This window comes from Lepisosteus platostomus, chromosome 3 (assembly GCF_059453375.1).
Source record: "Lepisosteus platostomus isolate fLepPlt1 chromosome 3, fLepPlt1.hap1, whole genome shotgun sequence".
Taxonomy (NCBI): Eukaryota; Metazoa; Chordata; class Actinopteri; order Semionotiformes; family Lepisosteidae; genus Lepisosteus; species Lepisosteus platostomus.
The window spans coordinates 24,664,977-24,679,120 of NC_142613.1; the positions used below are offsets into that span (position 1 = coordinate 24,664,977).

Here is a 14,144-nt window from a genome sequence, read left to right on the forward strand (position 1 = left end):
AGTGTTACATTTATTCTAACAGGGTCACTAATATTCTGCTATTATCTAGGGTATAAAACAAATCTTAATACAGAATCTAAAGACAGCGAGTGTCAACTTGCTAAGGAAGCTCGTGCACATTTCACAAATTTGTCCTTGTAGAAATGGACTGTGAAAGTGGTTACAACAGAGAGAGTAACAGCTTTTTCAAGACAGTTATCTGCTTCAACATTCTCATAGGTGTTTAAAAAGATTTTTGTAGTATACCTCAAAAATCTTTAGTTATTCTCACTATGACCTTTACATTTTATCCAGAAAATTAGAATAATAAAGAAAACTATTTACAGTATCTCTAGGCGCACAGTCACAAAACCTTTGTGTCCTTTTTGAATAGTGCATCTACATAAAATATTATTTCAGATTTGTCATTAAAGTGTTTTTTTTCCAAAAACTGCAATATGTACAGAGACAGTAATTAAGTAAGTAACACCATAATTAATATAATTAATTAATATTATAAGGCGATGAATAATGATATGCATTCAGGTTAGGTAACATGTTTTCTTGTGCTTCTGGTTTAGCTTTCACTACTTGATAAAGTGTAACTTGATTTTAAACATGAACATTAACCAGAAGAAATATAAAACTGCACATAATTCTAGACATTATACATCACTTATTAACTCAAATCAGATGCAAATGAAACAGAAAATTTAAAATGAATGCTTCTAAATGAACAGAAAGTCTGAAAGTCCAATCACTGCAGAAAGTCATGTACAGTATAACCATGTCTGAGAAAAACGAAACTAGTTACATAACAGTATCTAACAGCCTGTTACCATCTTTAATTAGTTACATATAAAATTAAAGCAGAGGGCTTACTCTTTGTGATACATCTGTAGATAATACTGAATTAAGTTCCATTTAGGAGAATGGCCAAACTTACCATCATATTCAGACAGTATCATTCATCCCTAACTTTTTATCAATGGGAAATAATTGATGTAGAAAGTCTCTATACTTACTACTTGGTATTTTGAGACTAGATGCTAAAGAAGAGTTTATAAATAAACTGACAATATTCTCTCCAAGCTCAGAAAGTTATTTCAGCTCTATAAAAGAAGAAAGATGTTGTTCTTTTATAACTGAGTTATACGTTTCAGACCTTTGAGGTGATCTTTATTTAATCAGACAGATGTGGATGAAAGAAACAATCCTTTGCATGAGCATAGACTAGATTAAAATACAGTGAAAGATAAAAATTAATTGAAATTAACATTGACTAGGGAGTATAAATACATTGAACAAAACTTTCATTCTTTAAAGTCAGTTGTCATTTCACACAGGATCTTATTGTTTTCTCCTAACACAAAATTAGTGGATTACATTACAGTAGGAATTAAAATGTGAAATGGTGCAAAGAAGAGAAATGTCTCTGAAAAACAGTAAATCATCATTAAAATTCAGTAAACCACAAAAATGCAGAACGTGAATTATGTAATGTGAGATGATGAGTTCATCCTCTTTAAGGACAAACATTAGTGATTATTTAGAAATAAAATACTTCTGAAACATTATCCTTAAAGGTTTTTTAATTTTAATGATCATGATTGTCAAACATGATTGTCAAACAAATGGTAAACAGGAAGTTGGTATAGTACCTGCTGTTCACAAATGAGTGGTGTGTGCCAGGAGAAGAAGTGAGTGCACTTTTCCTTGTCTGTAGCCACCAGCACAGGTCCATCTGCTGAGCTGGCCTCGGACTTGCAAACAAAACTGAAGATACTCTTGTGTCTCAGAGAACTACTGCCAGGGCACAGGTCTCCATTCTCATAAGTAAGCTGCACAACTTGATCCAAGTAAGTCAACGTCTTGGAAACTAAACCAGCATTAACAGCTGTCTTGGTATCTTTTATACATACCCCTGCAAACCAATAAAACAGACATTATTTTAATAATGAATCTTTTTTGTAATGACTTTTTTAAGGCCTATTTATTAAAAGCAAAATATTTTCTTCTTCCTATCAATGTTCTCCATCTCCAGATTTTCTGTGACTATTATTTTTATGGGGAAGCATGTTGGCGTGGTGGTTAGCATTGCCACCATGCGGCACTGGGGCTCTGGGTTAAATTCTGGACCTGAAGTGCTATCTGCATGAAGTTTGTAGAGTTTCTCCATATTTGTATAAGTTTCCTTTGGATGCTCCAGTTTCCTCCGACAGTCCAAAAACACACTTGTAGGTTAACTGGCTTCTGGGAAAAATTGGCCCTGGTGAATGTGTGCATGCTTGTATCTGTGTGCTCTGCGATGGACTGGCCTCCCATCCATAGTGTACCCTGCCTTGCTCCCATTGCTTGCTAAGATAGGCATAGGCTCCCCATTTGACCCTTATTGCATAAAGCAGGTATAATATGGATGGATATTATTTCCATGAGCAAATGGAAAATAATAAGACTTTTCTGTATTGCATGAATCTACATTCACAATTCTATTATGGCAGTAAAAGCAAGGAAGTGTTATTCCAAAAAAAAATCAATCCATGTATCAATCTTTTGGGAGCTAGCAGAACCCAGGATTGTAAGAGTATGATCAGCTAAATGATGAAAAAGTATTGATAATCTAGAAAAACAACAAAAAACTAAAATTGCATTTGCATGATACATCTCTTCAAAACAATACTACTTTTATTGATGTGAAGTCTGAAATTCAGTGCAGTGGGATGTGAAAGACATAAGATTCTGTCACCTGACAAGTTTAATCAGAAACAGACAGTTTTTCCATGTATTACCCTCTCCTTTTGTAGACAACAGATTTGTGCCCAAGTTAGAAAGTTGGAAGTTAGTTACAGAACATATTTATTCTTTCTTCCTACCTGAGCTAGTTTCATTTTAAACTTTTTTTTTAAAAAAGGTGCCGCTTGTATGCTTCGCAGTGCATATAACCGTTTTCCATAAAACATGTGAAAGGGTACTGCAACATTTCATAGGGATCTAGTTTATGCTAGCACTAAAGAAAACTGACAAAAATGTTGCAACTCAGATAAACTCACCAGCATCTGGTCCACATCCTGAATCTGCAACTCCACCACAGACGTTCAACCGGATTAGTTTTTTCTTGTTTGTGCTGTCATACACTGTGTACCCTCCCTTTATGTTTAGCACATTCAGATCAAAGAGATACCCTTAGGGAAGAACATTCAACAGACTTCATTCACTGTGTTTTCATTATGCATAAAAAAGTACTTTTGGAGTACTTAAAGAAACAGACCATGGGTCTAATACAAAGTATTTAACCTGATGCACGTACAGTGTTAATTTTAACACCAATTGCATTGACACTACATTATTTGCTATTCAAATAATAGCAATTAAATGATGTAATTGGTCTAATTCCATCCTGATTCTTAAAGAGCCCAGAGAATCCCAGTCATAGGGGCTTCATATATTTAAATTGTCATATTTTGGCTCCTGATAAAATGAAATATATAAAAGGATGATTGTTATTTATACAACATGGAACACTTCTTTATGTCCAAGGTAAATTCTGGCGGCAGCAATATGCCTAACCTGATGTTAATTTAATACTCCATTCCAGTTTACAACCTGGAATGGATTATTTAACCTTTTTTAAAACTATCTTTCCCATTGAACAAAGCACTTGCAGCTTTCTAATATGATGCCTGCAAAGTTCAAGTTTCTTTTAGGGCATGATTAATGCACAGATTCTAAAACAGAATAAAACTGTTGTTGGTTTAAGCATCCATGCAAGGAATACACTTCCCTGATTAAAATTAGCAATAAATGTCACTTGCAAATACACTCCTAACCTGTAACTGGGTTTGTAACTTTGCAGTCCTTATGTACATTGCTCTTCAGGGGACAGGCTGTTGCTGTGAACCACATGAAAGTATAAACACAATCTTCTATTGCTGTGATCAGTGTTGGCTTTGAATCCTGCAGCAGAGAACATAACATGAACATGCAGTCAGCATTCACAAAAAAATAATCAAATATAAGGATATTTAACATTCAAACCAATCACAAACTATTTGCTCTCCTTAATGGATTTATGTTCTTTTCTATGGATAATTACAACTTGCTTATTCTCATATGCTGCAGTGGGGAAAAAAGGATTTCAGTCTTAAATACCGTACAGTGCAAGGGTGTGAAACTCAGTTTAATTTCAATACACCTTCAATCAGAATCCTGTTAGGTTTGCATCTGGGACTTTGAACTAGAAGGTTAGTAAAATATTTTTAGAACACTATCTTCCACTTTGTTTTCCAAATTTCTTTTAACCATATTTTCATATGGTACTATGCTGAAGAATTACCTAAAGTAAATGCCCATTGGAAATTAAAAGTGATATGTTTCTTTTAAAATCCAGATGTTAGATGATGCATTAACAGATTAGAGAAATAAGTAAGAGGTTCTTAAATTTATTTAAACTGTTAAACAAAGGTCAACACAGACTTAGCTGTAAATATTTAATTTTCTTAATCAAAAAGGTAATTGGTAATACAATCTTGTACCTTTCTTTAGGCGGTTTTCCATTTGTTTTAAATTGTTTTGTTTTTACCACAAGGGGTTATGTTTAAACAAAATTTACTAGAGGAGAGGTTGTCCAATCCAGACCATGGAGATCTGGGGCACTCAGTACGTAACAATCTTGTAACAGTAATTGTGTATCTATTCCGTCTGTCATTGTCTCTGTCTGGTCTTTAAACTGTTACTACACAGTTTAAAGACCTGACAGAGAGAGAAAATGTGCAGAAATTTGCACCAGTGAGAATGAGATCTGCTGTGGCTGTGTTCAATCTCTGCTTATAAAACATGAAGGACACAGGTAGTCTAATTAACTCTTCATGGAGTCAAGCTAGTTTGATGTTACAGGTAGAACTGTATACCTGAGAAAAAAAGGTTATGGACCAAGTCAGGTTGGGAAGGTTTTTTCTACCAGACGTCAGCAAGCCTCCACCCCAGATTTATAATTCTCCACTGTTTGTAGTAATGGCTTTAATCAGATCACAACATATTTGCTGCAGGACCTTTATAACAGGCAGTTTGTGTGCTTAAGTCCTTCAATTCTATGCAACCAATAGAGGTCACAAACCAAACCACTAATGGACCAATTTAAGAACATTTCAGGTAGTGACATTTTAGAAGAGACCTAAGCAATCTCCAGAAAAAGCAAATCTTAAAGACCATAGGTATTAACGTAATCAGAGGATAGGCTTTGGTTGACAGCTGCCACCCCATTAGAGGCTGTACCTAAAATTCTATATTGTCATACATTTCCCAATAATAATAATAATAATAATAATAACAATAACAATAATAATAATAATAATAATAATAATTGCTTACACTTATATAGAGCTTTTCTGGACACTCCACTCAAAGTGCTTTACAGGTAACGGGGACTCCCCTCCACCACCACCAATGGTGTAAGAAATAAATGTAAGACATTTTTTTCTGAGAAATGTATTTATTTCCACAAAATGTATTTCTACCAATAAATGTAAGAAATATTTACAATGAGTCCTAAATGCTTTTTAAGAGTGTACAAGTAGCCTATAAATTTAAACAGTGGTTTCAACAATTCGTCATAGATCATTCCCTTACAGCTAAGTGAAAATTGAGCAAGATTTTGGCTCAGGGACAGGACGACCAACATCACAGTTCAAGCAGTTCAAGTTAGCAGATGTCAGTTCAGTTGGTAAGACATAGTGAGAAGGTAAGGTCATCAGGATGTCAGGAATGAATAAACATTGAGGAATGTACACTGATATTAAGATGTTTGATTTTGACAATATATTTTTTACATTTTTCATTAGCCAAATAATATGATAGAATAAAGCAGAAAATGAAAACAGTACTTAAAGACCTATTTATATTTATGTCCAGAAAATACTTCGTCCTTATATGGTCAGCAAATTTCTAAATTCACTTAACCTAATGAATTTAATATGTATCAATTTTGAAAGAGCATCTGGAGGTCATATATCAATGTGTTACAGTACATTAAATCATATCCTGTGATTTAACACAAATGACAGATGTGTGTACAAGGGTCAGATCACTCACCACTTTATCTTCATCACATTTGAAACGTATAATGGTCATCCTGTTCCGCTTCCCATCTGGACACTTCTCTCCGTTGATATACTGCAGGAATAGGACATTGTTCTCCCACTGAAGTCCTGATCCTACCTCACCAAGACTGACATACTGAGAACCATTCTTCATACAGGATGCTGCACTGGAGGGACACTCCCAGGACCCTAAAAAAACATTTAATTATCATGATTTGTCTTAAAGCAAGTTATCATAGTGCATAAAAATATACTATACTTCTAATCCTGTGAAACAGAAAAAAATTAATATTAATGGGTTTTGCTCATAATTCATCATATTCACATAGTCACACAAGAGCATAAGGAACAATTATGGGGAGTAGTGGTTCAGCATATCATAGCCTGCAATTTTTCTAAACACGAACAAGACAAACTTCAAAACTGTTCCCCAAATGCAGAATTTGCTTCACTTTTTCCAAATGTGAAAATACATTTTAGCTTAACTTAAAAAAACACTTCAATATCAAAAGCAAAAAATCATTTTAAATACACAATCCTTCATTTTAAATTCCCTTCTGAAAGTAGAAAGAATTTGTTTTTCTTTCTGGCAAGATTCTTTACAAATGACTCTAAAACGGATCTACCTCAGCATCCTTTCGAAAGATCCCATCCTATAAACTTCCACAACAATATCTAAATATATTCAGCATTCAATGCACAATTCTCTGATTTACACCTATTCCTGGGAAGAGTAGAGAACTTTTAGCAAATTTCCATTCATGTCCTTTGCTTTCATTTTATACATACCTATTTCCCTTAACACTGTAAGAGCTTCCTCTTACTTATCTAGAAGGGAGTATTTTTGCATAGTAACACATACAAATTGAATACTCTTACCATTTTGCTGCACAAGAGACTTGCAGACATTGATGTAATAGCGCTTCTGTGTGCTGCCAGTCATTGGTTCAACAACCCAATTGGTATTGTGCAGTGACAAAGGTGAAAGATCATAGGAGTTTCCATTTCCATCTCTGTCAGAAATAAACAGGTCAATTATTTTAAAGAATTTCAAAATTTCAAAAACATCTGCTGGACAATGGTTTTCCCAAAAAGTGAGGTACAGTACATGAAGAAAACATGGTAAAAGATTCCCTCCCTTACTTGAATGAGCACTCAATTGTTTTAAATGGAAGGCAGGCAAGTTCTGTGTGCCACTCAAACATGTAGGTGCAATCTAGGGTCTCCTTCAGAAACACGGGTGTTCCCTAGAATGAAAATGATACCCTGTAAGCTGCACAGCCAAGAAATGTTACAAATGCAGTGTCTTAGTAGCAGATGGAGCTGCCAGCCACAAAACCTAATTACACAAATTAAATTGAAATGAGTCAAAAAGTCTGTCCAACATACAGAGAGTAAACAATACACTTCTGGACATTTTGTATTTTGATTTGTTAATACATATTTTGTTTGTTAAATATTCTTCAAATCTTTTCAGCGTTTTAGGCCCTAGTACCTAGAAGCATGGAAAAATAGTAAAGTATTAGTTTTATAAAGCAAATACTGGTAACCTGTAGAGTAATGGAACAAAATCATTTCTGAAAATGCAAGAATTTCACATACAGAGGGTCCATACTAACAGGAAACTCACTTAACAGATAAGATCCTTCTAGGAATATATGTTCTCATTTGAACACAAGCCCATCTGCAAGATTCATTTACAGTACATATTTCAAACACTACAGTCTGCATTAAGGCCTGCATAAACACCCTAAATGTGTGTTTCTCACAATGAACTCACATAGTTCTTGCTGTGGTCACAGATGAACACTATGGCTGTGGACCGTTCATAGATTTTGTGACACTTTTCCCCGTTGGTGTAATTAATCATTATTAGCCCATCTTCATAGGTAAGGTTTTGTGTTGCCAATCCTAGAAAACAGCACAGTCAAAGGAACACTTTCTTTGTAGTAGAAACTAGTAAGCAAAACTGGTATAAGTGGTAGCTTGCTAAGAAACAGAAAACCCAAATGTAAAGTCAAATAATTATTAAATACATTCAAGTGGTGAGCTGTGATAGCATGCACTGGCTGTGAATAAATAAATACAGGTTAATTCCATGCTGAAAAATACAAGGGAGAAACAATGTTTTGAACATTGAGCCTTCTTCACATATGAGAGAGTGTAAGATGAAGAGAATATACAGTAGAAGAAAATAAAGGAAAGATTAGGTGTGAATTAACCTTTATGTGTTCCTTTAAATGTTAAGTGCACCTATTGACAGGGTAGGTATACTTAATTCCATCATGTAAATGAAATATTGTTCCCAAGACATACGAAAAGTTTCAAAACTACCTGCAATCCTTGGAACATCCTGTTGCGCAGTGTCTTCCTGGCAAGATGATGCAGACTCACTGTTTTTGCATTTTTTGGTATGCAGGGGGCTACACACTGAAAATCGATAATTATACTGCCCAGACTTTACTTCATAATCTTTCCCTGAAAGCTTTGTAAAGTCAAACATGTAGCCACTCCTTGGGTCCCTTACTCTGCAATGATCACCTGTGTTAAATATAATATATATATATGATGCCCAATTTATGACAATAAAACAACACACATAATGCACAGAAACCACTAATTCTTTGCAAAACAACTAAACATGAATGAAACATTGATTCTGGTAATTTCTTTTACCCATTATTAAATTCCAAAACAGACTAAACAGCTATAGAACAAAGAATTGTGTTTAAAAAGTTTATAAACTTTGTATAGACATGGACAGACAATTTCACCACATTCTGTAGATGTGGATAGAATTTGGGGATTTTAGTTATACTGCTTTGATAACAAATCCAAACTAAAGATGCCATGTGGTTTCCTTAAATGTGTACTTTTTAAAAATGCCAGAGAAAGGAAAATACGTATATCTTTCAAATAAAAGGGCAGTCAGGAAGGCTAAACAACCCCACCATACTCCTATTTTACCTTGAGCCCTGTGGATTGGACATGCCTCAGAGGTTCTCCAAATGAACACATACTCACAGCCATTGAGGCGGTCAAATACAGGGGAACCCTGAAGAGCAACAAAGAATAATTACATCAGACCTTTTGAAATCCAAAATGGACAAGATAGATTTGAGGCTAGTAGAGAAGTGTGATGGTTGTTAAGCCACTTGACCCACCCTCAATGAAAAGATACAGAAAAATAATTCACTCTTGATAGGAAGTGCAAAATAGTAGCTGAAGAATTCACAACTAATGATTAAAATGGTCTGTGTACTCTAAATCAAACTCAGCTTTGTGCAGAGAACACATTTTATTGACTTTAAATTTAAAACAAATCAAATCTGATATGCAAGTCTTTGCAGTTATAATCCAAATAGGTGCTATTCCTCGAGTTTTTAAAAGTGCAGTTCAGTTTCTTAATCTAATTTTTTACTAGAGGTACCAATTTCTACATAGCACATTCTGACTACTATTGGAATCAAACAGAGGCAAAAAGCAATTGTTTTAAAAATTTTCACCACCTATTCACCTCAGGCAAATGCAACCTTGTTTACACTGTTACCTATGTATGGTTAAATACTGGAAGCCATTCACAGGGTGGTCAAAAGAATATAAGAAGTGCCAGGATTTGCCACTGGATTTGTCATCAATCTATCGAAGCTACTCTTGGTATTAATGTCCTAAGAAACGGAAAATTTGCTTTAACAACTGATACTGTTTTACTGAAAAGAAAAATGGGTTCATCATTTATCAAAGATTTAGGCACGTTAAGTTAGAAATGCAGATGTTCTCTCCTCCAGTTCTTTGTATGGTGATTGATCGCAACTGCAACAATTTTAAATAAAAAACATCAAACGAAATACTCAAAACGAAAGCCTAAAGACTAAACACAAAGTTCACTTTTGGATACTCTGCTCTGTTGATTTTCTGATTTTTTGTCAGACCTCCTAAAGCTGCAGTTCTTACAGGGGCTGGTTTAGAAGCAGGACTCAAATGTTTTGAAACAAATTTTGGATAGAGATCCATTTCAAGGCACTCTAGCAACCCGGCATTTACAACACAGTGCTGTCTTGAAATAAATGTGTGCTGTTCATCTTCCCTTTGCTGATATCAACTCTCTATATTTCTGAGCAAAAATAAAGCTGAATGTTACAATATTGTAATAAGCTAATATTGTTACAACTGAAGAAGTGTTGTAAAATTTTGAAACAATGAGTAGCAGCTGAACTGTTTACTGAGCATACAGGATGGTAAACACAAATGATCAAAGGGAATCTTCTGGCGAATTAATTCTGGTGAATCATAATGTAGAATAAACATTTAACACACAAAAAGACAGAATCCAAAGTCACAGGAGAGGGAGATTAGGGAAAGAGACAAAGATAGACAAATAAGGAATGGAAGTATGCCAGGCCGGAGGACCTTGTTCTGATTAGTCTTGGAGACCTAATTCTAGCTAAAAGTAATAGTAGCTAATAATTTAAACCTTGTTCAAGAATGCTTGCCATCCTATTTTTCAAGAAATTCTGAAGTTTTAGGACTCCATTATTGCAAAATCCAGTGGGGCTAAAAATGTTCTCTCCAAGCTGGTCATGTGTTTTAGAATAGGAATATATATTCCCATTCAATTTTAAGCATCCAGAGTCTAGAAAGGGATATTTACCACTGCGTTGTATTCTTTTTATTTAGGGTGCAGGGTATTTCTCTTGTTGGCTTGTTTAAACATTAGATTGCAGGTTTCAGGGTTAGCATTCTGGGCTTTTTGGCATGGTAGAATATTTACCTCCAAGACACCCTGCCTTGTTAATAGTGTATCTTTTGTTGTAGAATATGTGTGTAACATTCTATTGTTTTGTATTCAAGTTTTGTGTTACTGTCTTGTTAAGAAATATTGGTTTATTCACATTTGCCACTGATTTATTACTCTTCCCCCAGAGCTGTCTGTGAGAATAAAAAACTCACACGCCAGATCTCATGTACCTCAAATTATACCAATTGCTCAGGTATATCAATGACATCTAATTATTGTATTGCCCACTATCTATTTACTTAACCCCCTATTAACAATATCGTTCAAATGAGGATGAGACCACACACAAACATATAAAAAACCACAAGATTACGTATAAGGATGGAGCAAGCCCACCTGCACAAGCAGTTCTGCAGGATCTGGATGTGCACTGAAACTAAACCATACAGCTTGAGCAGACTTATTGTCCGTATATTATTTGTATTCTAATTAGCCATTTACAGTAAATAATGAATATTCATAAAGAAAAAGAGAAGCCACCGTTTATTTTGACTCCTTAACCTCTATTTTCTCCTACCAAGTATTATGTTTTCTCAACCTCTTCGTATTCTGTCTTAATGGAAGCAAACATTAAAGATTGAAAAAAACAACTCACAGGACTGTCATCACACTGAAAGATAATTCGTGTGGAGTAGCGGCTTTGGCCGCACTTGTCTCCATTGAGGTAGACAATGCTGAGGGAGCCGTCTGGAGCTGCCTGAGGGCTGGCCTGAATGTAGCCCAGGTTGAAGCTGTGGTCAGGGAAACTGGCACAGGAACCCAAGGGACCTCCTGAACACAGACAACATTGTTACCAAAGCAAACGGCCTGCACATTTCAAAGACTGCAAGCAACCACAAAGCAGCATTTTTGGAAAAGTCAAGAGCAACCTTTTCTAATTTGACTGAAATTCAGTAATACTGTAGGTAACTCTTATATTATTTCAACAATTTTTATGACTTCTGTTGGTATCTTCCTTATATTCAACTGCAGTACAAACTGGATGCTGTCACTGTTGTCTGTCCCAAACCAAACACCTTTAAAATGTTGAATTTTCTATTAATACAAATTTTATTAATTTGTATGAATATATAATATGATCTGCTGAATTTTGTAATACAAAAAACTAACATTTATTTAAAATATATTTATTGCTAGAATTACTCTTTCCTTACTCTTAATTTTTAAGATCGTTTTACATTTTAATGAGTTAATATGTCACGTGTATACAAATGCAATTAAGCATCTTGTGCACCTTCATTTCATTAAAAAGCTCCTACATTACACCTGTTCAAAATGACATTTATTACACAATACCATACACATTAACTTATTCTAACCTTAGTCACCCTTATGAAATCTAATGAAGGTGATATTGCCTCTCCTCACCATTTTACTTTTTGCTTAAGTGTTTAGTTTATTAAAGGTCTGAGAAGACATGGTTAAACCATTAATCATTGAAGGGACACACTGCGATAACATTTATTAGAAACATCTATTTTGGTGTGCCGTGATAGTCGTACACCCCAAAGGTTACACTGTGAATATAGAAGAAATTAAACAATCTAAGGTGAAATACCAAAATAATCAAACTCCCTTTTAAAATAAATAATTAAAAACTTAACTCACCAGGGCAGCCACGCACCAAAGGCAATGGCTTACAGATATTGATGTAAAAAGTCCTTTGTTTTGCATCTGCAGAAGTGTCAATTGCCTGCCAAGGAGCGTCATCTCTACTAAGGTCACTGAGATCATACTCATTGCCAAATGAATCTGAAAACATATCATAAGCTCTGTTAAATAATTTAGATATTATTTGACTAAGCATGAAATTACAGTAAATTTCAGATGATCTAAAATGATTAGACATCCATTTCTTAAGCCATGTACACTCATTACCCTGTTCTGTTTAAAGTAGAATGTCTACCTCTCCATTGACCTGATATTGTGACACAGATTCAGGATTTACTGAATAAAATAAACTCTTAGGGACTGTGCCTACATAATACAAATTCATTTTTGTCAAACTGAGCAAATACAGTAACAAAATAAAGAGGATAATACCGAGATGATTTATCCTTCCTAGTTCATGGAAGCCAGAGTACCATCTCTGTGCTCCTGGTAAATCTAAAACTCTCTATGGCTGTGGCTGGCAATCTGGCCTCTCAAACTTTAAAGGAAATGTTGCAAATGGTGGAAGAAAACATTTCATTTGAGTCAAATCAAAAGGAATATCAATCAAATACAGTATGTAGAAAGTCTTGACCCCCTTGCCTACCACATTTTGCTGTGTTACAACCTCGAACTGCAAAACAGGATTATTTTTTGTACAATTATCAAAACATACTTAACATTTTGATTGGGCACAATACTTTTAATTATAAAATAATGTTTTATGAATAATAGAAAACTGAGAAATCTAACTTGGACAAGTATTCACCTCCCTGAGCATTTAACATTTAGTTGCTTTCCCATTTGCAACATTAACAGCATCAAGTCCTTTGCTGTATATTGTAACCAGCTTTTCACATCTTGCAGATTTAATTTTCACCCTCTCTTATTTCCAGAACTGCTCCAGATGATGCAGGTTACTGGGGAAGCAGAGGTTCTAGGTTTTGCTCCAGAATCTGCCTATATTTTGCTCTTTCCAAACTGCCCTCTATATTGATAAGCCTAACAGTCCCTGGCACTGCAAAGCAACCCCACAACGTTATGCAGCCACCACCATGTTTCAATGTGGAAATGTTCTTTAGACAGTGATGAGCAGTGCTCTTTTTTCACCAGATATAACACTTGGAATTGAAGCCAATCAACTTAATGTAGTTATTAAATTAACAATTAAAATGATTTTTTGTCTCATCAGACCACAAAATTGTTTCCATATTGTTTCATAGCCTTTTTGCATATTCAAGATAGGACTTCCTGTGAGCTTTTTCAAATGCTTCCTCCTTACCATTCTACCATACAGCCCAGATTTGTGGAGTACCTGAGGCGTTGTTGACTCACTCACAGATTCTCTCATCTCAGTTATGAGACATTGTAGGTCTTTGAGGGTTGTTTTCGACCTTGTGACTGCTTCTATGACCAATGTCCCCCTTGCCTCGTTGCTGAGTTTTGGAAGACAACCTGGTTGTTGAAGATTCTGAGTAGTTTTATATGTCCTCCACTTCCTGATAATTTATTTAACAGTATTCCCTGGGATGAAGATTTTTAGGATTTTTTAACCCGAAAAACCCTTTATGTTTTTAGCTTCAAACTTGTAAACACATTGCTATTGTGGAGGATGTTGTATG

At 34.9% G+C, this 14,144-nt stretch overlaps 1 protein-coding gene across 2 annotated transcripts in view; it reads right to left on the reverse strand.

Annotated features, from left to right (window-relative positions):
• igf2r (insulin-like growth factor 2 receptor) overlaps positions 1 to 14,144 on the reverse strand; it is a 100,122-nt gene that overhangs the window by 42,560 nt on the left and 43,418 nt on the right. For both annotated transcript variants that reach the window (XR_015935366.1, XM_088625107.1), the window contains exons 24-34: positions 12,481 to 12,624; positions 11,468 to 11,643; positions 9,042 to 9,129; positions 8,409 to 8,615; positions 7,855 to 7,985; positions 7,218 to 7,321; positions 6,954 to 7,087; positions 6,067 to 6,263; positions 3,807 to 3,933; positions 3,030 to 3,161; positions 1,641 to 1,903 (exon numbers count right to left, since the gene is read on the reverse strand). Coding sequence is in view for 1 of the 2 variants with exons in the window: in XM_088625107.1 (XP_088481233.1) it covers positions 1,641 to 1,903; positions 3,030 to 3,161; positions 3,807 to 3,933; positions 6,067 to 6,263; positions 6,954 to 7,087; positions 7,218 to 7,321; positions 7,855 to 7,985; positions 8,409 to 8,615; positions 9,042 to 9,129; positions 11,468 to 11,643; positions 12,481 to 12,624 (1,703 nt within the window). In the remaining variant the exon portion in view is untranslated. The remainder of the gene's footprint in view (positions 1 to 1,640; positions 1,904 to 3,029; positions 3,162 to 3,806; positions 3,934 to 6,066; positions 6,264 to 6,953; positions 7,088 to 7,217; positions 7,322 to 7,854; positions 7,986 to 8,408; positions 8,616 to 9,041; positions 9,130 to 11,467; positions 11,644 to 12,480; positions 12,625 to 14,144) is intronic.